Source organism: Elephantulus edwardii, unplaced genomic scaffold, assembly GCF_000299155.1.
Source record: "Elephantulus edwardii isolate Elephantulus edwardi_28Jun2011 unplaced genomic scaffold, EleEdw1.0 scaffold00188, whole genome shotgun sequence".
NCBI lineage: Eukaryota > Metazoa > Chordata > Mammalia > Macroscelidea > Macroscelididae > Elephantulus > Elephantulus edwardii.
Window position 1 is genome coordinate 5,334,568 of NW_006399938.1, and position 24,086 is coordinate 5,358,653.

At 36.4% G+C, this 24,086-nt stretch overlaps 1 protein-coding gene across 1 annotated transcript in view; it reads right to left on the bottom strand.

Moving 5' to 3' along the window:
• LOC102860030 (probable ATP-dependent RNA helicase DDX60-like) overlaps positions 1-24,086 on the bottom strand; it is a 191,875-nt gene that overhangs the window by 47,362 nt on the left and 120,427 nt on the right. Inside the window, exons 21-26 of the mRNA XM_006896669.1 lie at positions 23,858-23,982; positions 9,914-10,066; positions 6,792-6,896; positions 5,925-6,125; positions 3,416-3,520; positions 3,155-3,299 (exon numbers count right to left, since the gene is read on the bottom strand). Coding sequence (XP_006896731.1) covers positions 3,155-3,299; positions 3,416-3,520; positions 5,925-6,125; positions 6,792-6,896; positions 9,914-10,066; positions 23,858-23,982 — 834 coding nt within the window. The remainder of the gene's footprint in view (positions 1-3,154; positions 3,300-3,415; positions 3,521-5,924; positions 6,126-6,791; positions 6,897-9,913; positions 10,067-23,857; positions 23,983-24,086) is intronic.

Sequence of the window (24,086 nt, forward strand, 5' to 3'; positions counted from 1 at the left end):
TTGCTGAAACTAAGGAGAACCTGAAGTGTTTGCTGCAGAGGGTCAAGGACTGCAGCCTTCAGTATGGATTAAGGCTCAATATCAAGAAGATTCTCACCACAGGGCCAATTGACAGCATCAGGATAGATGGTGAAGAAATTGAGATTGTCAATAGCTTTAGTTTGCTTGGCTCCATAATCAACACTCTTGGCACCAGTAGGCAGGAAATTAAAAGACATATTACAATGGAAAAATTGGCTGTCCTCTCCAAAGTACTGAAGAGCAATGGTGTCACTCTGGAGACTAATGTGCACCTGATACAGGCCATGGTCTTTGAAATCACTTGCTATACATCAGGGAGCTGGACAATTAGAAGGGACGATAGGAGAATTCATGCCTTTGAGCTGTGGTGTTGAAGAAGAGTATTGAATATGCCATGGACTGCTAAGAAAACAAACAGGTTCATCTTGGAGAGGGTTAAACCAGGCTGATCCTTGGGGAAAAGGATTTTCAAGCTTCACCTGACATACTTTGGACATGATGCAAGGAGGGAACAATCCTTGGAGAGCGACATCATGCTTGGGAGGGTGAAGGGACAGACCCTTTAGGAGGTGGATTGATAGAGTTACTGGGGTAATTGGGGTGGGTGTGTCAGACAGTGAGATTGGTACAGGACATAGCAGGGATTAGAGATCTTGTACATAGGGTCTCTATGAGTCGCAAGCCACTCGACAGCACATAACAACAACAACAACAGAAAAAACTGAAAAATTCCTTTAAACTCATGCCCTACCCAGATTGACACAAACAGATATAGAATACCTAAACAGACCCTCTACAATAGAAGAAATTGAGCAGGTCATGGCACGAGCCCTCCACCATTAAAGTCCTGGGCCAGATAGGCATCATGGCTGAATTGTACCAAACATTCAGAGTTAAAAAAGAAAAAGAAATCAGAGAAGGAAAACATGAAAGTAATAATACCATTTACAACCAGCCAATCATAAATTGAGATACTTAGTTATAAACCTAACTGGAAACACAAAAGACTTTTACAAAAGAAAAAAAAACAAAACAAAAACCAACTACAAAACACTTCTGCAAGAAACTATAAAAGACCTAAAAAAATGGAAAAATGTTTCCTGTTCATGATTAAGAAGACTCTATATAGTGAAAATGACATTCCTACCAAAAGTTATCTACATGTTTAACACAATGCAAAAAAAGATACAAAACACATTTTTTCAAAGAAATAGAAAAGGCAGTGGCAAGCTTATTTGAAGAGGAATGCACTTCTGCAAAACAAAAAAGTGAAGTGGAATATGCAGTACTCCCTGATCTCAAAACCTGCTATACTGCTGTAATAACCAAATGTACTGGTACAAAGACAAGCACACTGACCAATGGAACAGAATCTAGAATTCAGAAATAACCCATTTATCTATGGTCAAATGGCATTCAACAAGGAAACGAAATCTGTCAAATGGGGAAATGGCAACATCTTCAAGAAACAGTGTAGGAAATTCAGGCCTGTATCTGCAGAAAGCTGAAGCAGGATACACACCTCTTACTGTACACATAAGAATAAATAGAGCATAGGACCATTATTGTAAAAACAGAGGATAACTAATAAAATGTGTATGGGGACCCAAGGGGGGAAGGGATGGGAACAGAGGAGTAATGGGCAGGTAGGAAATCATCAAATCACACAATTTGGTGGGTGGCTGGAGGGGGTAAAGGAAATAGGAAATATTCTGTGGGGTTCTGGAAAGACAGGGTAATAATGGTGGGCATAGTTCAATAGTGACTTATTTTATTAAACATGAGAATGATTGTATGAAACACAATGTGAATGAAGGCTAGGGAGAAACACAATGTATACAAATTTTGCATACAAACCAATGCAAAATTTTTTTTTTATCATTTTAACAAAATTCACTTAAATGCATGCAGTGTGAATCCACCAGGTGCTCTTCAGGAGAAATTTAGACAATTCCTTTTTCAGCAATGTACTTCTGAACACTTACTGGAGAGTCAGCTCTGAGTCAGTTCCAACTCGAAGACACACAACGTATATGAATATATATGGAATACTAATTATATATTAATTAGTTCCAAAATATCTGCACTTAGTTTTGAACCATAATAGTTTATATATGTCATTAGCTGATAGTAACATTTTAAAATTACTGAAAATAGAAAAGCAAAATTTTTCATTAAAAAATTAAGATACAATATTTTGTCAATAATAATAACATATTTAACCCTTGACCACTGATTTTATTACCTATTTACAATATATTGCAGAGTTACAAGATAAATCTGAAAGTACTTATACATTTAGCTAGATTTCAAAAGAATAAAATTATTTATTCTACTTTAATAAAAGTCAATAGTTGTAGAAGGCTTCAAGCCTTTTTGTTCATAGGGTTGCTAATGAGTCGTGCTCTACTCGAAGGGAATCAACAACAACAACATATGCTATTCAAATTTTTAAAAATTGCTGTTTGCTTAGTAAGGAGTTGCTTTGCCAACTCAGTCTTAGACAGGTGCGCCACAGAAGAAAGATGGGTAGGCTTCTGTGTGATTTTCTGCTTCTGAAAACCTGCTGGAGGGTCAGATATGAGTCACTTCCAACTGGACAGCAATGAGTTAATGTTGCTGAGTTATTTATTAAAATACCTTATGCTTTCAAAAGAATGTTCATAATTTTAAGTAATTCTAATAGTTTTAATTTTAAATATAATCATTTTAACCAGGAATATATTTGTATTAATATTATGTTCTTTATATGTTGTTGTTTATTGTTATGTCCTGTCAAGTTGAAGCAAATTCACAGCTGACCCTCCAGTAGGTTTTCAGAAACAGTATATCACATGGGAAACAGATCGCTTGTCTTTTTATCTCAGAGTAGCTGGTAGATTCGAACCACATACCTTTGTATGGGTGGTGAAACTTGTCATCACTAAGCCACCATACAATATACATATAGTAATGCTTTAAAATATTTAACAATATTTAAAAATCTCCAGAAGGTAAAAAATACATTAAGTGGAAACAATAATTTAGCAAATGAGCATAGTGACTGCAGTTCTGGGGAGAGCATGTGTTTGTGTGTGTGCATGTGTATAGGCAGTCTAATGAACAGACTTCTTGGAAGAGAATATCTGCTTACCTTTTCTTTTCATTGGAATGCACAATTTGTGAAATAAGCCTTTAACCAGGAAGCTTACTAAAACAAAATTGGCAGGTTCATGGTAGTGCAAATGAGTCACAAGTCCAGTATATCCTATGGGATTACATTCTTGATCCAGGTATCCCTACAAAACAAATTTTAATATGTAAACTTAAATTTCTTGATCTTAGAAATATTAAACTAATAAGTCATCAAATGAAGATATATCAATTCAGTACAATAATTAGTTTTAAATCTTACCTCTCTGACTAAGAACTGCAAAGAATATATAAAGAAAAATTTTAACATGCACATGATTCTTGGTTGATTGAAGGACATTAGTGAATGTTTTAGCACTGACAATGCCTATACACATACATAAAAAAAAACAAGTTAGGTATTAAATAAATTTCATTGCATGAATTCCAACAGCAATAAAATAAACCCCACAAACAAAACAACACCAACCCCACTCAATTAAATGTTTCTATTATGTTGCTGATATTATTTGATGCCATCAAATTAGCTATAAGTCATTTTAACTTCATTTACAAGAAACTAAAAACTGCTAGGTTTTACAACATAATCAGTTTCTGCTATATATATGTATATATGTATGTATGTATGTATACATACACATATACCTATATATGCATATACACACATATATACATATAAACACATATATATACATATACAGCATTGAGGACTCTCCTTCATAGGGTTGCTATGAGCCACCTGCGACTCGATGGCACTTAACAACAATAACATCAACACAGAGAGAGAGACCAGCTGGCCCAGTAAACAGAAAGTGATGCTAGCAAGCCAAAGCTGGGTGACTTTTAATCTGCGACCCTCAGACCTGTCTCTCATTGTTTTTGTTCAGACATTCCTCTAGGTCATATAGTCCTGGTGTACAAGTTGCCGTAGCGCAGTCACTTGTGGTTGCTGTGAAGCGTAATACAGTGACACTGATGTGTCAAATGCGTTAATGGTTGGTCACCCAATGTGGACAGAGAGTGGGGTGGAGCTCCCTGATTAAAACAAGCTTGAAATGAGGAGTAGCATCCACATCTGAAATAGCTTGCCTCTGGAAACCCTATGAACCTGGAGAGAGGATGAAAGGCACCCAAGCGTTGAGGACTCTCCTTCATAGGGTAGCTATCAGTCACCTGCGACTCAACAGCACTTAACAACAACAACAACATATACATACACACACACACACACACACACACACACACACACACACACACACAAATATTGTTGTAGCTACTGTGCCATTCAATTTTATTGAACACCTCCCACTTTTCTTTGATCTTCAACTTTACCAAGTATAATAAAATTCTTTAGGACAACACTTCCTAAAAAGCATGTACAAACCATGTGAGAAAAAGGTCTCAAAAGAGCAAAATAATGAATTATAATGAGCACTGCACTGGAATGGGTGAAAATAATGGCAATCTGAAAGTAATGGACAATTAGAAATCATGTGTAAGACAATAAATAGCCTGGAAAAGATCATCACAAGACGAATTACAGGAGGGGAGCAGGGTGAGAACTGTGTATGAATGAATGAATAAATGAAACTAATCTTTTTGTAAATCTCTATTAAAATAAAATAAAATAATAATAATAATTCTGGTTGTTCTTCTTCCAAAACAGACTATAATATATATTGTTGTGCTTGTTATATGCTATCAAGTCTCCTGTGACTCATAACTACCCCCATGTACAATAGTTCTGAACCCTGCCCCATGCTGATCCAGTTTTATTAACTCTGAGACACCCACTCCCATTTCCCCAGTAACTGTGTCAATCCATCTCTTCCGGGATCTTCCTATCCTGCCCTGTCCCTTCAACTTTCCAAGCATGATGTCCTTCTGCAAGGACTGGTCCCTCCTGCTCATGTGCCCAAAGTATATGAGATGGAGTTGCAAGATCCTAACCTCCAAGGACACATTTGGTCTCACCCTCTCTAGGACAGACTTGATTCTTCGCCTGGTGATCCATGGTATTTTCAATACTCTTCTTCAGCACCACAACTCAAAGGCATCAGTTCTTCTATCATCCTTAGTCATTGTCCAGCTCTCTGATGCACAGCAAGTAATTGTGAAGACCATGGCCTGGATCAGATGCACATTCATCTCTAGATTTGTATTGCTCTTTAGCAGTTTGGAGAGGTCTCTGACAGCACATTTCCTGACTGCTGGTGTCAAAAGTGTTGATTGTGGAGCCGAGCAAGCTCAAATTGTTAATAAACTCAGTCTCTTCTCCGTCTATCATGGTGCTGCCAAATGGTCCACTGGCGATAATCTTTGTCCTCTTGATGTTGAGCTTCAATCCATGTCAAAGACTACAGACCTTGACCTTTTTCAGCAAATACTTTAGTGCCTCCACAGTTTCATCAAGCAAGATTGTGTCACTTGCCTAACGTAGGTTGTTGATGTGTCTTCCTCCAATCCTGATGCTACATTCATCCTCATAAAATTTAGTCTCCTAAATGATCTGTTCCACATATAGATTGAAAAGTTATGGAGACAGGATACATCCCTGATGCCCCCCTTTCCTGATTTTGAATAGGGGGTGGAAAGTGGACTAATTTTCCAAATATTTGAAAACATTAAATACATAAGGTGTCACAACAAAATCACTGTAAAAACATTTATTGTATACCTTTTCAATTTCCTTTCTTTATGTAATTTATCCTAAAATAGAGTGTCAATAATTATATTTATTTAGGTAATTTAAATAATATGAAACAATGTACCTTTGCTTTTGCATCTTCTTTGTCATCTGCTTTGGAAACTAATAACATAAGCCTGAGAACCAATGATATACTCAGAGGAAACTGACCCTTCAGTTTGGGCACATTAGACTTTAAAAGCCTTTCTATCTTTGGTAACGGAATATCATAGAAGAACACATTTCCTACAGGATCTTCTCCACGTCTTCCTGCACGACCAGACATCTAAAATGAACAATTCCATTACTTTTGAATTATTTCAGCACTTAACCCTACAAATAGTAAATCTGTGATTTATGTATGCCATCTGGACATAAACTTTAAAAAGTAAATTCTATAAGTTTATTAACTGCTGCTTGGTACAATAATTTAAGCAAAATTTAAAACAATAATTTTTGTTTGCTACTTTTTTCATATCGATGTCTCAGAATCTGTTTAAAGGTTACAACCTTCAAAGTAGGAACAATTTTTGTCTTATGTATGTGAAACCCCAAAACTGAATGTATGTACATATCAGAAATTATCTTGAATCTATTATATTGCAGATATTACTTTATAACTATTGAATGGACAAATGAATAAAACAATGCTTGGTATAAACTGGATGTTCAAAGATGTCATTGTCTCTTCTTAATTTTACTTTTTAATCCAATAATATTTCCAAATAGGGGACTTTCTGAAAACAACTATCTTATTTAGCCAGTCAGCGATTACTTGATAAGCATTTAAAATTACATTTAACTGTGTTTATAAACTGTCATATATGGAACGCATTTTCAGATATTTTTATAGTACATAAATATTTTCTAAACATCATTTATATTGCTATATGAATACATACACTAGGTCTTTATATATATTGATTTAATTAAAAGTATACAGTTGAAATACCTGTCGAAAGTGCAATGCATCCAAATAAACAGAATCTTCTGTAAAAACAACAGATTTACATGGCATATTAATTCCCAAAGCAAGAGTTGAGGTAGCTGTTACCACCTATGGGCAGATGACAAAACAATTTTTTAAAAAACATAACACAATAAATAGATCTATTCATGAGCAAAAATATTCTTTTATAATACTGTATTATAGAATTTCTGAATCCTTTCGTGCAATTTTCTGAGTATCTTCTGATATCTGTTTTAATCTTACATCTTTCCTTGGCTTTGTAACAACCTTCCCCCTCTCCCCCCTCTATCTTTTTTTTTTTCCTCTTTTCATTGATGATTTAGTTGATGTCTTCCCATGACCCACCCATCTGTTCTTTGATCATCAGGGTTCAATACCTACAAACTTTCCCTGAAAAGATTTTTAAATTTAGCTGGGTGGGATAAACCCAAGGTTATATTTTGGTTCTTGTGGTCTTGTTTTCATTTCTTCAGCTTCTATTTGAACTTGCACAATTGATGGTTTGTTGCAGAGTTACCATCTGGCCTGGTTTTGACTGCTGCTACCAAACTTTTCTAATTCTCTCCACAGAAGTAATCAATCTGATTTCTGTGCAGTCCATCTGGTGAAGTCCATGCCTACAGTTAGCATGTATTTCTTTAAAAAGGTATTTGTGATGAACAAATAATTAAATGTGTAAAATTCAATCATTCAATTTCCAGCCTCATTTCTGTCAGCAAGTCCTTAATTTCCAATTATAATTCTTTCTACATGTTCCCAAGTTTGGCATTCCAGTCACTAATTATTACTAATGCATCTTGACTGCATGTTTGATACAATTCAGACTGTTAGATTTGGTAAAATTATTCAATTTCCTCATCTTTGGCTTCAGCTATTGGTGCCTATATTTGAATATATGCACAAATACTCTTAGTCCAAATCTACCAGCTGCTCCACAGGAGAAAGACGGGCAATCTCCTCCTTTGTAATTTACAGCCTCTGTAAACCTGCTGGAGGATGAGTATGAGCAGGTTCTGACTCGACAGGCCATGATAAGAACAAAAACGTATGGTCTCTTTGGTAAAAAAGGTGTACTGCCAACTCAAAGGCAAGCAGTTCAAATCCATTGGCTGCTTCATGGGAGAAAGATGGGCAATCTCCTCTTGTGTGATTGATTTATTGCTTTTGAAAACTCATTAAAGGATCTATTATGAATAAGACTTAATATTTTATACACATATACACACAAACAATTATATATCAGAGTTTTGAGTAGGAAAATTGATAAATTCTAATTGTTTGCATTATATGCAACCAACCTGTTACTTTGAGTTGTATCTTTACAATAAGTAAAAAGGACAATTCAAAAAACTGTACAATATTTACTATTCTGTAGAGGTGTGTTTTCTGGTTTGAGGTTGAGATTAGGGTGTGGCTCTTGCTTTCCATAGGGTGTGAGATGATAGGATTTGGCCTCAAGGGTTTTGGGCTGCCAGTCTGGGGCTATTTCCAGAGTGGGATGATGAATGGAATGTCTGGATTCTACAGAGGTATGTTTTCTAGTTTTTGTGGCTCTCCTGAATAAAACTGGCTTGTAAGCATGAGTGGCATCCACTTAAAAAAAAAAGTTTGTCTCCATAAACTTTATGAACTTGGAGAAAAGTTGAAAATGTTGTGTTCAAGACTTTCTTTTTATTATTTTTGTGTGCGTGTACCGTCAAATCAGATCTTGGTACAGGAGGAGATTGTTCCTCCTTCCCTGCAGAGCATCTGGTGGATTCGAACCTTTCACCTCTGGGATTGTAGTTGCAGCTCCTTGCCACTAGGCCACCAGAGATCCCAGTGTTCAAGACTTTCATTCATAGGGTCTCTATGTGTTGTCTATGACTCTATGGCACTTAACAACAACAACAACCCTACTAAATTATTGATATTTATAACATCTATTTAGAATTAACTGGAATTATAGCATAGCTATAGAACTTCAAAGAGAAATAAGTTATATTTATTATTGAAAATTTTAACACATTTTCTACTCTCAACAAGAACACTCAACGATTAATAGATGACAAAAATACTAATAAAGTAAATGTGGGAGGGAGGAAACAACACTTAGGAAGCATCCCATAACACAGTAGGTATCATCTCCAGGACACATTTTAAACTATGAAACATTTTTAAACACTTAGTATCTTTAATATGAAAGTAAATCCTAAAATATTTGAGAGTACTGAAATCCGAAAAGATAGAAGGATGCACCTGAATGAGACCTCAATAAAATAAATGGAGAAACTTCACATGCTTAGATAGTAATACTTAATACTAAATATAAGCAAATAACTAATTAATAATTGAAAGGTTGAAGAAGAAATTACAATGGGCATCACAGAATATACTGAGTTCCTCCTATAGGATTAACTGCCTCTGAAAATCCACTGCATGGTCAGCTGTGGGACAGTTCTGATTAGACAGTGCACAACAAAAAACCATAAATAAGAGATTAAATTTAGCTGGGACTTAAGTAAAATATATTGCCATTTATGTGTTTATTTTGAATTTTAAAAAAAAAAGCTTGCATGGAAACAAGAAAAAGGTCCAGGTAACCTTAGCTTGCTGTTGTTGCTGTTAGATGCTGTCGAGTCAAATAGTGAAAGATAACTAACAAGATGTGTATAGAAGTTCAAAGGGAAAGGCCAATGGGCAGGGTGACTGACGGTGGTGAAGGGAGGAAATCATAAGGTCACAAAGTTTGGTGGGTATTTCTAATGTAACACTATAGGAAATGGTTTTGGCTCATCCTCAAACTGGAGAGCTACATCATATACATATGTATAAGTACAAGGTAGTGGTTTGGGGTGGGAAAGAGCTATTTTTGCGAGGCTCTGGATTCAGGATTACAAGGTACTGCATTAAGACCAGTAAATGGAACGACTCTGATTGAGGAAGGTGAGAAGAGATCAACCCAATTGCTAAATTTTATTCTATCTTCCTAGCTGTGATGGAAAATTAAACAATACTGAAAGCTCATACATTTGGATTTTAACTGATTCATGGGAAGTGCCTATTGGCTTGGGGATGAGTTGAAGACAGTTCTTTCAGAAAAGCTGTCCTCAAAGTTCACCAACCTTAGCATGTCCCACTCTGAAAAGCATCTCTACAACCTGTCTTTGCTTGTGTTCCATCGAGCCATGATGATATCCAATGCCCCGCCATAGCAGGTTACGCAGCTTATAGCATTGTCTTGTGTCTCTAATTCTATATAAGATCTTCCTGAAAGTCTGAAATACACAAACATGGAATTTTCAGTACCAAATTAAAGCATTGATTCCGTTTAGTATGATGTTATGTATTAAAATGTTGTTTATACATAAATTAAGAGTCAGGCGTAATTCCAAAAGAATACTTGTGGTTTTTTTTCAGGTCAGAATCTGAAGCCCATTTGACTCACAAGCCTTAAAATTCACTGTACATGAGTCAATTCTGTTGAATAGTTGGATGTCCAAAATAGCAATTCAGAAGAGGAAATTCCTTTATCTTTCCCTTAGAGTAGCTGGAGACTTCAAATTGCTGCTCTTCCAATTAGCAATGGAATGCTTAACCTACTACGCTATCAGGAGATTTTATTTGACCAGTAGAATATCTGAAATGCAAATTCAATAATATAATATCTTGATATCATTCTATACCTCATCTTGTTTTCTGTCATTAGTGTTAAATGCTTCAAATCCATTCTTAAAGATGGTTTTTAAATTTGGTTTGTAGTTCTATTTGGTTCTCATGGACTTGATTTCTTTAACTTAGGCTTCAATTTGAATTTGTATGTAAGTAATTAATAATCTGTTTTATATTCAAGGACATCATGCATGAAAAAAGCAAAAGGTCATTAAAGAGACATACAGAAAAGACAAAAAAAGGATGGTAAAAGAGAGTCCAAAATTACATTAGAACACAGAGAAGCTAAATCAAAAGGGAGAAATGAACAGATTTCAAAGATAGTTCAAGAAGACAAAGTACTATAACAAAATATACAAACAGTTGTAACTTGAAAGCCAGAAAGGGAGAATACACTCAGCATTTCTCAATCTGAAAAACAAATTCAACCTTTGAGTTGCAATACTGAAGGATTCTGTGGGAAAAATCTTGAGTGATACAGGAAGCATTAAAAGAAGATGAAAGGAATACAGTGTTATTGTAGCAAAATGAATTGGTTGACCCTAAAGCATTTTAAGAAGTATCATATTATCAATAACTAACAGTAAGGACGGAAGAAGTTCAAGCTACATTGAAGATATTGGTAAAAACAGGGCTACAGGAAGTAATAAAATATCAGTTGAGGTGTCTCAACAAATAGACAAAACCCCTAACATTTTTAACTTGTCTATGTCAAGAAATTTGGAAGACAACTACCTGGTCAACTAACTGGAAGGGATTCATATTTGTTCTCATTTAAAAAAAGAAGAAGAATCAACAGAATGAAAATTATTGAACAATAGCATCAATATCATATACAAGTAAAATTTTGCTGAAGATTCATAAAAAAAAGAACTACAACAATACATATAAAAGGGATTTCTAGAAATTTCTAAAAATTCAAACTAGATACAAAAGAGGTTGTGGAACCACGGAATATTATTGCAGGAATTTAATGGATCTTGGATGAAAGCAGAGAATGCCAGAAAGGTGCTTATATTTGTTTTATTGACTATGCAAAGGCAGTTGACTGTGTGGATCATAACAAAGTACAGATAACAAAATAGGAAGAACTGGAATCTCAGAACATTTAATTGTGCATATGGGAAATGTATACGTAGATGAAGAATCAGTTGTCTGAACAGAACAAGGAAATAGCAACAATTTCACATTACTTGGATTCATAATTAACACCCAAGGTAGCAAAAGTGAAGTAATCAAAGACATAATATATTGAGAAATCTGCTCCCTAGACAATATCCAAAGGGCTAAGGAGCAAAAATGTCAGTTTAAAGACTAAAGTGCTGCCTTATTTGATAAGCTTTGTTTTCATTGTCAAATGTTAGCTGCTGTACACAGACAGGTTGATTTCTGGGTTCTTGTTTCTGTTCCATTGGTTTATGTGTCTTTAACTGTACCAGCACCATGCTGTTTTGGTTGCTACAGCTGTGTAGTAGGTTTTGAGATCAGGGAGTGCTATACTTTTCACTTCATTTTTGGTTTTTGGAAATGTTTTCCTTTCCAAATAAATTTGCAAGTCCCTTTTCTATTTCTTTGAAAAATTAATTTGGTCTTTGATTGTGTTAAATGTATAGATGCTTTTGTAAGATCGTCAGTTTCACTATATTGAATCTTCCTATAGGGAATATTTTCCCCATTTTTTAAGTCTTTTATTGTTTCTTGTAGTAGAGTTTTATCATTCTATTTATAAAGGCTGTTTGTGTCTCTAGTTAGATTTACTTCTGCTGTTGTTATGTGCCGTCGAGTCGTTTCCGACTCATAGCGACCCTATGCACAACAGCCCTAAACCCTGCTCTATCCTGCGCCAACCGCACCGCCTCTGACACACCCATCCCGATTACCCCAGTCACCGAATCCATCCATCTCATAGAGGGTCTTCCCCTCCTGCGTTGTCCCTCAACCCTCCCAAGCATGATGTCCCTCTCCAAGGACCTGCCCCTCCTGGCAACATGTCCAAAGTATGTCAGACGAAGCCACAGAATCCTTGCCTCCAAGGAGTAGCTTGGTTTAATCCTCTCAAAGATAAATCTGTTTGTTTTCCTGGCAGTCCAGGGTACATTCAGTACCCTTCTCCAGCACCACAGCTCAAAAGCATCCACTCTCCTTCTGTCCTCCCTAGTCATTGTCCAACTCTCTGATGCATAACAAGCGATTGCAAAGACCATGGCCTGTATCAGGCGCACCTTAGTCTCCAGAGAGACACTGTTGCTCCTGAGTGACTCTAGAGAGGTCCCTAACAGCAGACTTTCCCATCGCGATACACTTTTTGATTTCCTGACTGCTGGTGCTAAGAGTGTTGACTGTGGAGCCGAGCAAACTGAAGCTGTGAACACTCTCAATCTCTTCGTCATCCATCCTGACGCTGCCAATTGGTCCAGTGGTGAGAATCTTTGTCTTCTTGACATTGAGCCTCAGTCCATACTGAAGGCTGCAGTCCTTGACCCTTCGCAGCAAGTGCATGAGGTCCTCCTCAGTTTCAGCAAGCAGGGTTGTGTCATCTGCATAACGGAGATTGTTAATAGACCTTCCACCAATCCTGATGCCACAATTCTCCTCATAGAGCCCAGCCTCTCGGATAATCTGCTCTGCATACATGTTGAAAAGGTATGGAGACAGGATGCATCCCTGGCGTACACCCTTCCCAATTTTGAACCATGCAGTGTTACCCTGCTCTGTTCTGACTACTGCCTCTTGGTCCAAGTATAGGTTTCGCATTAGCACAGTTAAATGTTCTGGGATTCCCATTCTTCTCAGATTTACTTCTAAGAATCTCAATTTGTGCCTGGTTATTGTAAATTTTATTGTTTTCTTTTTCCTGTTTTTTACTGTTTCCTTTACTATGTGTCCTTTGTTACTGTAAAGGAACGCTACTGATTTTTGCTTATTAATCTTGTATCCTGCCACTCTACTAAATTTGTCTGCTAGGTCTGAGAGAGTTTTTGTTGAGCCCTTGGGGTTTTTTGAGAACACTACTGTATTGTCTGCATACAGTGACAGTTTTACTACCTTTTTACCAATGTGGATGACTCTTATTTACTCCTCTTGTTGTATTGCCCTTACAAGTACATCCAATACAATACTGAAGAAAAGTGGTGAAAGTGGACATCCTTGTCTAATCCCTGTTTGCAAAGAAAATACCTTTAGTTTTTCTCCATTGAAAATGATGTTAATTCTTAGTTTTTTGTATGTACCCTTCCTATTTTGCTGATTGTTTTTGGATTTTGTAGACAGTCTTTTCTGTGTCAAGGGGCAGGATAATGTGTTTCTTTTTATTTCTTTTGCTAATGTGATGAATTATGTTGATTGTTTTTCTTGTGCTTAATCATTACATACTTATAAGAATTCCACTTGGTCATGCTGATTTTTTTTTATGTGCTCTTTTCTCTGGCCAGTGTTTTTTTAAGAATTTTTGCATCTATATTAATGAGAGATATTTCCATGTAGTTTTCTTTTTTTGTCACTCTCTTCCCAGGGTTTTGGTATTAGGGTCATGCTTGCATTATAGAATGAAATATGAAATGTTTATTCCTATTTTTAAAAATAATTTAAGTAAAATTGCTGACAGATCTTTTCTGAATGTTTGGCAGAATTCAGTTATAAAGATATCTGGGCCAGTATTTTTTTTTTCCTGAGGACTGCAGGGTGCTATTTAATTTTTTTTCTTTTTTGATTGGTTTATTCAATTGTTCTACATCTGTCCATGTCATTCTGGGTACAAGCTCATCAAGAAATGGTACTAGCAAAACTGAACTTCTACCCACAAAAGGCTAAAGCAGAATCTACATCTCACACCATACACAAAAATCAACTAAAGCTGGATCAGAGACCTAAAGGTAAAGCTCAAAACAATGAAGATCATAAGAGACAAAATGAGACCAAGATTATGGTATAAATAGACTGACAAACATAGCCAAAAATGCACTGCAAGAAGGTAACATCGATGAATGAGACCTTCTGAAAATCAAGTCCCTGAGTGTATCTAAAACTTTTTCCAACAGGGTGAAAATAAAATCTACTGACTGGGGAAAAAAACCCAATCAAACAACATTTGGTAATGCCATCTCATAAAAGGATCTCATAGTGAGAGTTTACAGAATACTATAGGGCCTCCACAAGGAAAAAGTTGACATCTCAATTACAAAATGGGCAAAAGTTATGAAAAGACTTTTCATAGAGGAATATGTTTGAATGGAAAACACATACGTTAAGAAATGCTCAAAATAATTGGTAATAAGAGATACACAAATCAAAGTCACAATATTATATCCTTTCAAATCAGTAATAGTGGCAATGTTTAATAGGACAGATAGCTATAAATATTGAAGAGGATGTGGAACTATCATACACTGTTGGTACAATTATAAAGTGGTACACTTACTCAGGAAGGCAGTGTGGTGTTTCCTCAAAAATTTGGGTATGGAAATTCCATATGACACAGCTATTTCACTGCTATGACTATGTTGTTGTTGTTGTTTAATGCTGTCGAGTCGTAGACGACTCATAGCGACCCTATGAACGAACAGCCTGAGCACTGTTCGTACATAGAATTTCCAGAGGCAAGCCATTTTGGAAGTGGATGCCACTCCTGCTTCTAGGCTTGATTTAGTCGGGAAGCTCCAGCCAACACTGTCCACCATGAGTGCCCATTACCACGATTGGCACATCACTGTCACAGGCTTCAGCATCACAGCAACCACGAGTTACCTTTGTACAGCAACTCACAGACCAGTGCTATACCACCAAAAAATATTCAAGACTATGACTATACCCCAAGGAAAACAGAACTAAGACACAGAGATTTATACACTGATGTTTATAGCAGTATTATTCACAATGGCAAGAAAATAGAAAGAGCTCAAATGTCAATAACAAATGAATGCATTGAGGAATTACAGTACATTCACACAAAAGAATACTGTACAGCACTTGGGAGCAATGATTTAAATAGAAATACTATATAAAAAGGGATAGGGTGGAGAGAATTATGCTGAATTATCTCACTCAGCCTCATAAGGACAAATACTGCATAAGATAATTATTGTAAAAGTATAAGGATAACTAGTAAGATATGTATATAAGTCTAAAGAGAGAAGGAGAGGGAGATCAGAGGCTTAGTTAAAGGGGAGGGGAGATTATGATGTCGGCAGAGGGCAGGGGGTGAAGGAATTAGGAAAGATTCAATGAGGGCCTGAAAGGTGTTGTAATGGTGGATATGAATCAATGGTAATGAATTGTATAAAACAATGCATGGGCATAATTATTAAACACAATATGATTGGAGAAACATGTGAAACATAATATGTGTTAATAAAACACAATATATACAAATTGTATATGTAAATCAACATAAAAAAATAATTTTTAAAAGATAAAGATTAATGTATCATATCCACACTATGGAATTTTCAATTGCTTCCTATGCATCCGAAAGTTGGATAAAGTATAAGGAAGAACATAGATTTGCTGCTTAAAAAATGGTAACTTTGGTGAAGAAAATATTGAATATCCTATGGATGGTGAAAAGAAGAAAGAACAAATTAGTCTTGGAGAAAGTACAACAAAAATTGTTCCTATTGACAAGAATGGTAAAACTTCACTTCATATATTTTGGACCAGTCACATAAGAGGGGCTAGTCCTTAGAAAAAGACATAATGCCTGGAAAAGTAGAGGGTCAGGGGAAAAAAAAATATGTCCCTCAAGGATGTGAGTTAACATAGTGACTATAACAATAGTTGTTAGGATCAGAATAGGGTTAGAATCAGGGATAGATGAGTAGCTGCTCAGAGGGAATATTGGGGCAGATAGCAGATGCCTCCTTGGTCAATCTTTCTGTTTCCTTCCACCCAGCCCAATTCTTTGACTTGGCAAAGAGTGATCATATACAAGTTTTCACTGCACATAACATTACTGGTTTCCTGATGGGAAAACAATCAAAAAGGATGGAATTCCCACAACCATCATGGTAGGTGAAAACATCTAACTGGATGCAAAGCCTACATACATGTTTTCTAGATAACAAAAAGAAAGTTTCTGATTAGTTGACCCAAACAAGAGAATTTAAGCAGAAATTCACAAGAGTTCCTAATGAAACAAGATTGACCAGATTGCCCTTTAAAAGAAAAACTCACACCTATAAAGAGATGTTTGTATATACTAATAATCATGGCTTCATTTGGTATTAAGAATGTGATTTACTATATGAGCCATCTGTGTGATTGCCCTTGAACTTCACAGGGGGAAAATGTTGCAGCCAACTCACCACTGGACTTTGGTTACCTCCCTTTATGGAATATGGTTATAAGAAATTTTCACCTCCTTGGAATTGTCCTTAGGAAGGTCTATCTGTGATAATTCCCTAATGGGAACATTGTTACATGTAAATTTCACAATGTCTTTTGTTTCCACCAACCAAATGCTTTGTGTCTCTTACATGGTAGATCTAATTACTCAAATTTAGGTGATCCTTTTCCATTAGATAGTACTTTTATTTGGACAATTTCTTGTTTAAATTCTTAGCTTATTCATGGCCAGTATACACTGGGGAATCTAAGATTGTCCACAGTCAACATAGCTGTAAAATATTGGAAAGGTGTTAATATGGTAACTCACATTGCAAAATGAGAATCAGAAGTAAATCTTTTGGTGTAGGGTTCAGGTTGGAAATTGTAGTTTCTAAGAGACTTAAGGGAAGAATGAGTGGACATTAGGAACTAAAGCTAGGAAGTGTCTGAGGATGGAAATCCTTGCGTTGATAAAAGAGTTTTTAAAATTGACTCAGTGTTTAGCAGTTGCCAGGAGAGATCAAGCCTGGATCTTTAGCTATCCACCTAAGAGTGAGAACTGAGTCTGCATCAAGGCCTTAGAAAGGTGTTTTCATGGGAATCCCAAGTGTCTTTACTGCATGAATACCTATGACCTCAGGAGAGGCCCCTAAAGCCTCTAAAGATGGAGCTGCCTATCTAGGGACAAAACTGGTTGGGAACAGGAGATACAGCCTCTTTGAGTAAGTGGTGGTGGGCAATGAGAGCCAAAAGGATAAGAGATTGGAACTTTCATCATAAGCTTTCCTTAGACCAATCTGTTTTCCAAACCAGTAATGGGATAACAGCACTCCATTCATGACTGTACCCCATAGGCTGTTAAAATAATAAGGTAGTTCAGATACAAACATCAGCCTAGTTGTTAACCATTCTCACACAACAGACTAAAGCACCATATTCTTTGTGTGATTTATAAGAAGACCATGTTGCCTAGTGAGAGTGAGCGTGAGGTGGCAATACCCTGTTCCCCCCAGGACAGCTTGACTGGAACACCTTCCAAACAACAACAGAGTAATCTCCCCTTCAGGTATGCCATAATCCCCTTGCTAGATTAAAATTGAAATTAGTAGCCAGACCACTTAAATTGTTATTGATATGTACCATCAAGTTGACTGTGACTCATTAGTGACCCTGTGAATAATGGCTCTGAACTTTGTCCTGTTCTGAGCCAACCTCATCATCTCACCTGACCCCAATGACACAGCCATTGTGTAAATACATGAAATTCATGGTCTTCCTGTCTTGCATTGACCATCTACCCTTCCAAGCATGTAGCTTTCTCCAAGGATTGGTCTATCTTGCTAATATTCCCAAAGTACATGCGATGGAGCTTCAAAATCAGTGTCTCCAAGGAGCAACTTGGTTTACTCTCTCTACAACAGACCTATTTGTTCTCTTGGCAGTCCATGATATGTTCAATATTCTTCCCCATCACCACTATTCAAAGACATCAATTCATCCTCTTTTATACTTAATCATTGCCCAGTTCTCAGGTACATAGCAAACAATTGAAAAGACCATGGCCTGGATCAGGTGCACCTTGTCTCTAAACTCATATAATTGTTCTTTAACACTCTGTAGAGGTCCTTGATCCTAGGTTGTTTTGAATGCAACTATTTTTTTTTTAATTTACTGACTGCTGGTGTCAAGGGTTCTGATTATGGATCCAAGTAAAATTAAATCATTAACAACCTCATTTCATTTCTCATCTCTCATGATATTGTATATTGGCCTAGTGGTAAGGATCTTTGGTTTGTTTTTTTTTAATGTTAAGATGCAATCTATATTATATTTCAACAGCAGTTAAGAGAACCTCTAAAACATTCATATGACCATGATAATTTAATTAGAGGAATTAAAACCTCTCAAGTTAAACTTTCTTAATTTACTAAAGTAACCAAGGTAATTAAATGAAAGGATGAAACACTATTTGTATCTCTAAGTAAGAATACTGGAGTGATCCAGAGATATATAAATCAGAACCTTAACTACCACAAAGTAACCACTGTCATTAGTGCCCATTTTCTTACAAACACAGCCTAAATGTTTGCAAAAAAATGCAAAAGGCAGCACTAGGACTCCAAACCAATCTGAAACATCTCTTTGAAGTTCACAACCACTGTCCCTAACGACACAAACATAAATATATCAGAAAGGGTTCATCAAAGAGTCATGGTTCTAGTCTTAGTTGTATAAAACATTAAGAAAAGCCACACCTCAGATCACCCAAAAAAGGCCCTAAAGTGAATGATTCTCTTGCAGAGTAAACATTACGTATCAGCAAAAGTCTCCCATAAAGTTATGCCCCTGACGTAATTGAATTAGTTGTACCTCTACAGAATAAAGAATAAATCTTATAATTAATACTAATGGCTGTAGTGAACATATCATGGACTTCCTGAAGAACAAACAGGTCTATCGTGGAGAGGTTGAAATCAAGTTGTTCCTGTGAGGCAAAGATATTAAAGCTCCATCTGACATTCTTTCAGCATGTTGTCAGGGAAGACAAGTCCTTAGAGAAGGATATCATGCTTGGTAGGGTAGAGGGACAGCACAGGAGAGAAAGATCCTGGATGAGATGTATTGACACAGTAACAGGAGTAATAGAGGTAGTTGTGTCAGAGACAGTAAGGATAACACAAGGTTCAGAGCTATTGTGCACAGCGTTTCTATGAGTAATAGGCAATGGCACATAGAAACAGCAACAATGCAAAGTATAGCTATACATCTTCCTAATGATGTAAGGTTTCTATTATAATCAAAGATGTCTAAAAAGTTATCCAGCTGAAACTTTAAAATCTGTTAGTTGCTATAAAACTTGACAACCATGCTTATTGAGGATCCTAGTCTCAGATTTGGAGTTAAGCCTCATGATTGTTAACTCTTACCTTCTTAAAAAGCAAACAAAAACAAGTTATAATAATTTGACTATTGTTACTTTTTAAACAATGCTTCCTTAGCCTATCGGTGACATTTTTTTCTTTCAGGCACAAGTGTCCGTACTAAATAGATGACTATACAAAGATATCGTCTTATTCAAATCATGACTCTTAACCCTATGCTTCTCAACATGCTTGGCACAATGTGAGAACATTTAAGACCACATCAAAATTGGGAAGGGTGTACGCCAGGGATGTGTCCTGTCTCCATACCTTTTCAACCTGTATGCAGATTATCCAGGATGCTGGGCTCTATGAGAAGAAATGTGACATCAGGATTGGAGGAAGATCTATCAGCAATCTGTATTATGCCGATGACACACCCTGCTTGCTGAAACTGAGGAGAACCTGAAGTGCTTGCTTGCAGAGAGTCAAGGACTGCAGCCTTCAATGTGGATTGAGGCTTAGTATCAAGAAGACAAAGATTCTCACCACTGGGCCAATTGGCAGCATCAAGATGGTGGTGAAGAGATTGAGATTGCTCACAGCTTTAGTTTGATTGGCTTCACAGTCAACACTCTTGGCACCAGTAGACAGGAAATTAAAAGGCGTATTGCAATGGGGAAAGTCTGCAGTTAGGGATCTCTCCAAAGTACTGACGAGCAATGGTGTCGGTCTGAAGACTAAGGTGCATCTGATACAGTCATGGTCTTTGCAATCACTTGTTATGTGTTAAAGAGTTGGACAATGATTAGGGAGGATAGAAGGAGAATTGATGCCTTTGAGCTGTGGTGTTGGAGAAGAGTATTGAATGTACCATGGACTGCTAAGAAAACAAACAGATTCAGCCTAGAGAGGGTTAAACCAGGCTGATCCTTGGAGGCAAGGATTATGGGGATTTTTCTGACATACTTTGGACATTTTGTAAGGAGGGACTGGTCCTTGGAGAGGGACATTATGCTTGGTAAGGTGGAGGGACAGTGCAGGAGGGGAAGGCCCTCTATGAGATGGATTGATTCAGTGTTTGGGATAATTAGGATGGGAATATTGTAGACAGTGAAATTGGCACATGACAGAGCAGAGTTTAGGGCTGTTGTACACAGGGTCACTATGAGTCTCAAGCAACTCAACGGCACATAACAACAACAACAACAACAACACAAGTATGGCTACAGAGCAATCAGAAACCCCTATAAACAAGATAGCACCCAATTCCAGCATGAAGCAATTACCACAGTCAATGACTCTCCAGGAGGGGATGTTGGAGTCAGAATTGAGTTAAGATCAGTTCAACATAACAATCAATGAAACAAGAACCACATGATCCTATCATTTGATGCAGAAAGGACCTTAGACAAAATCCAACACCCTTTCCTGCTTAAAACATTCAACAAAATAGGATTAGAGGAGATTTTCATTATAGTAAAAAGTATCTATGCAAACCTGAGAGCCAGCACTATTCTCAATGGAAAAGATTAAAGGCATTTCCTTTGAGAAAAGGAACCAGCCAAGGATGCCCACCATCACTATTCCTACTCAATATTGTATTAGAAGTCTTAGTGATAGCAGTAAGACAAGAGGAGGAAATCAGAGGTATCCAAATTAGCAAAAAGGGTAAAATTATCTCCCTATGCAGATGATATGATGGTATACTTAGAAAACCCTAAAGACTCGGTATGAAAGCTACTGAATATAGATAACCAATTCACCAATGTGGAAGAATACAAGATCAACATAGAAAAATCAATAGAATTTCTTTACAGTGACAAAGAGAATACAGAACTGGATCTGAGAAAAACATTACCCTTCACAACAGCTAATCACAGGATTAAATTCTTGGGGGTAATTCTAACCAGAAGCACAAATGATCTATTCAAAGAAAATTACAACATGTTGCTACAAAAAACAAAAAGAGACCTGGAGAAGTGGAAGAATATACCTTACTCATTTATAGGAAGACTCAATATTGTGAAAATGACAATACTACCAAATGCAACTTACACATTTAATTCAATCCCAATGTAAGTAACAATTCCATTCTTCAATGACATAATAAATGCAATCTCCAATTACATTCTGAATGGAAAGAGGCCTCAAATAAGCAAAACACTCCTTAAAAAGAGAAAAAAAGGTAGGAGGCAGCTCACTCTGATTTCAAATTCTACTACACTGCTGTGGTGGTCAAAATAGCATGGTACTGCTACAATGACAGACACATAGATCAACGGAATAGAATTGAGAATCCCAAAATCAGCCCATCTACATATGGTCAACTGATTTTTAACAAGGAGATTAAATCAGTCTTTTTAACAAATGGTGTTGGCAAAATTGGAAAACAATCTGCAGAAAACTCAAGCAAGATCCACACCTCGCTCCTTACAAAAAACCCAAAACTCAAAGTGTATCATAGACCTAAGACTAAAACCAAGGACTATAAACATCATTAAAGAAAAGCTTGGAAGAACTCTAGAAGTCCTAATCTACAACATAAGCAGTCTTCCAAACATCCTGAAAAATCTACAACCAGGAGAGGATTAAAATTGATGAATGGAAACTTTAAGAATCAAATTCCTATGTACACCCAAAAACTTCTTCAATTGGGTAAAAAGGGAAGCCACAGATGGGGAAAAAGTATTTGATAATAATATGTCAGATAAGGGAATTATATCTAGAATTTATAAACTACTTGAGCTCCGCAACATGATAAAGGTAAAACAACCCAATTGGAAAATGGGCACTGGATATGAACAGACACTTCACCAAAGAAGACATTCAGATAGCAAACAAACACATGAAGAAATGTTCAAAATCTCTAGCTCTAAGAGAGATGCAAATCAAAACAACCATGAGATATCATCTTACCCCAGTAAGAATAGCAAAATTTAACAGAAGAGCAAACAACAAATACTGGCAAGGTTGCAGAGAAACTGGAACCCTTATTCACTGCTGGTGAGAGTGTAAAATGGTGCAACCACTATGGAAGGCTGTATGATGCTTTCGCAAAAAAGTTGCAAATAGAAATACCATTTTACCCAGAAATTCCACTACTGGGAATATACCCCAAAGAAACGAAAACCGCCACCCAAGCAGATATGCACATCCATGTTTATCGTGGCTTTGTTCACAATAGCAAAGAGTTGGAAACAACCCAAGATCCTATAAACAAACAAATGGATAGAGAAGCTATAGCATATTCACCCAGTAGAATACTATGCTGCATTTAAAAACAAAGAACTCATGAAATATTATACAAAATGGGTGACCCTAGAGGACATTATGCTGATTGAAATATCTCAGTCACAAAAAAGACAAATACTTCATAATGTCATTTTTTATAACAGAGGACTGGCATAGGGTTTTGGGGGGGAGATTGAGAAAGAGGGGATAAATAATGTATACTGCATTGAAACAGGTTAGGGAGAGAACTGTTTAATACGGTTAGATATTTAGTATTTAGTACGGTTAGATATTATTGTTATGACAGGAGTTCAGAATGAAGGCAGCAGTATGGAGTAGACTTAGGGGTGGGATTTTATAACAATGAAAGAATTTTCCTTTTACTTTTTAAAGAAAAATGCGAATTGGGGGAAGGAGTGGACAGGGATAAAAATGCAACAGTGAATAAATGGATACCCAAAGTCTCTGTAAACTATCATGATAATAATAAAACAAAACAATACAAAGGAAACAAACCATAGGGAGTACACGTCTACTCTAGATCACATTGTGCTATTGTTTGGGCTTTAATAGATGAGGACAATTATTTCTAAGGAAAAATTTAGGAATGTTAGTGATGTTGTCATGAAGTTTTAAACTGCTTTTAATAAAAGTAATTTTTAGTCTACAACTTTATTATTCAGTTAATTTAATTATGATAAATTTATGTAACTTCGTTGTTTACTCTGGTAGCCTAATGGTAAGAACTTAACCTGCGTACCCAAAAATCACTTGGTTCAAATCCACCAGCTACTCCACAAGAGAAATGGGCAATTCCCTCTCCTGTTATTTATTATTTTTGCAAACCTATTTGAGAGTTAGCTATGAGTTCATTCTGACTTGATTGTACATAAAAACAATATACTTTATAGTCTAAGCAACAGAATAAAGGTAGACACACAGAAAATATTAAAAAATTCATCCCCTTTTCTTTTCTCTTACCTTATAATCCACACGTGCACGATCAGTATATGTGCAATCTGAAGGAACTTGTGTAAGTTTCTTAAGATGTTTCTTTAGCTCTTGCATTTCAGCCACCTCTAAAATAAGCCTTTGAACTCTAGCACCTGAATATGAGTTTAAATAACTGAAAATAAAAATATTATCAGAAAAATATCAGTAAGCAAAGTGATGATATGTAATGAAGAAAATAAACACACTCACTTATTCT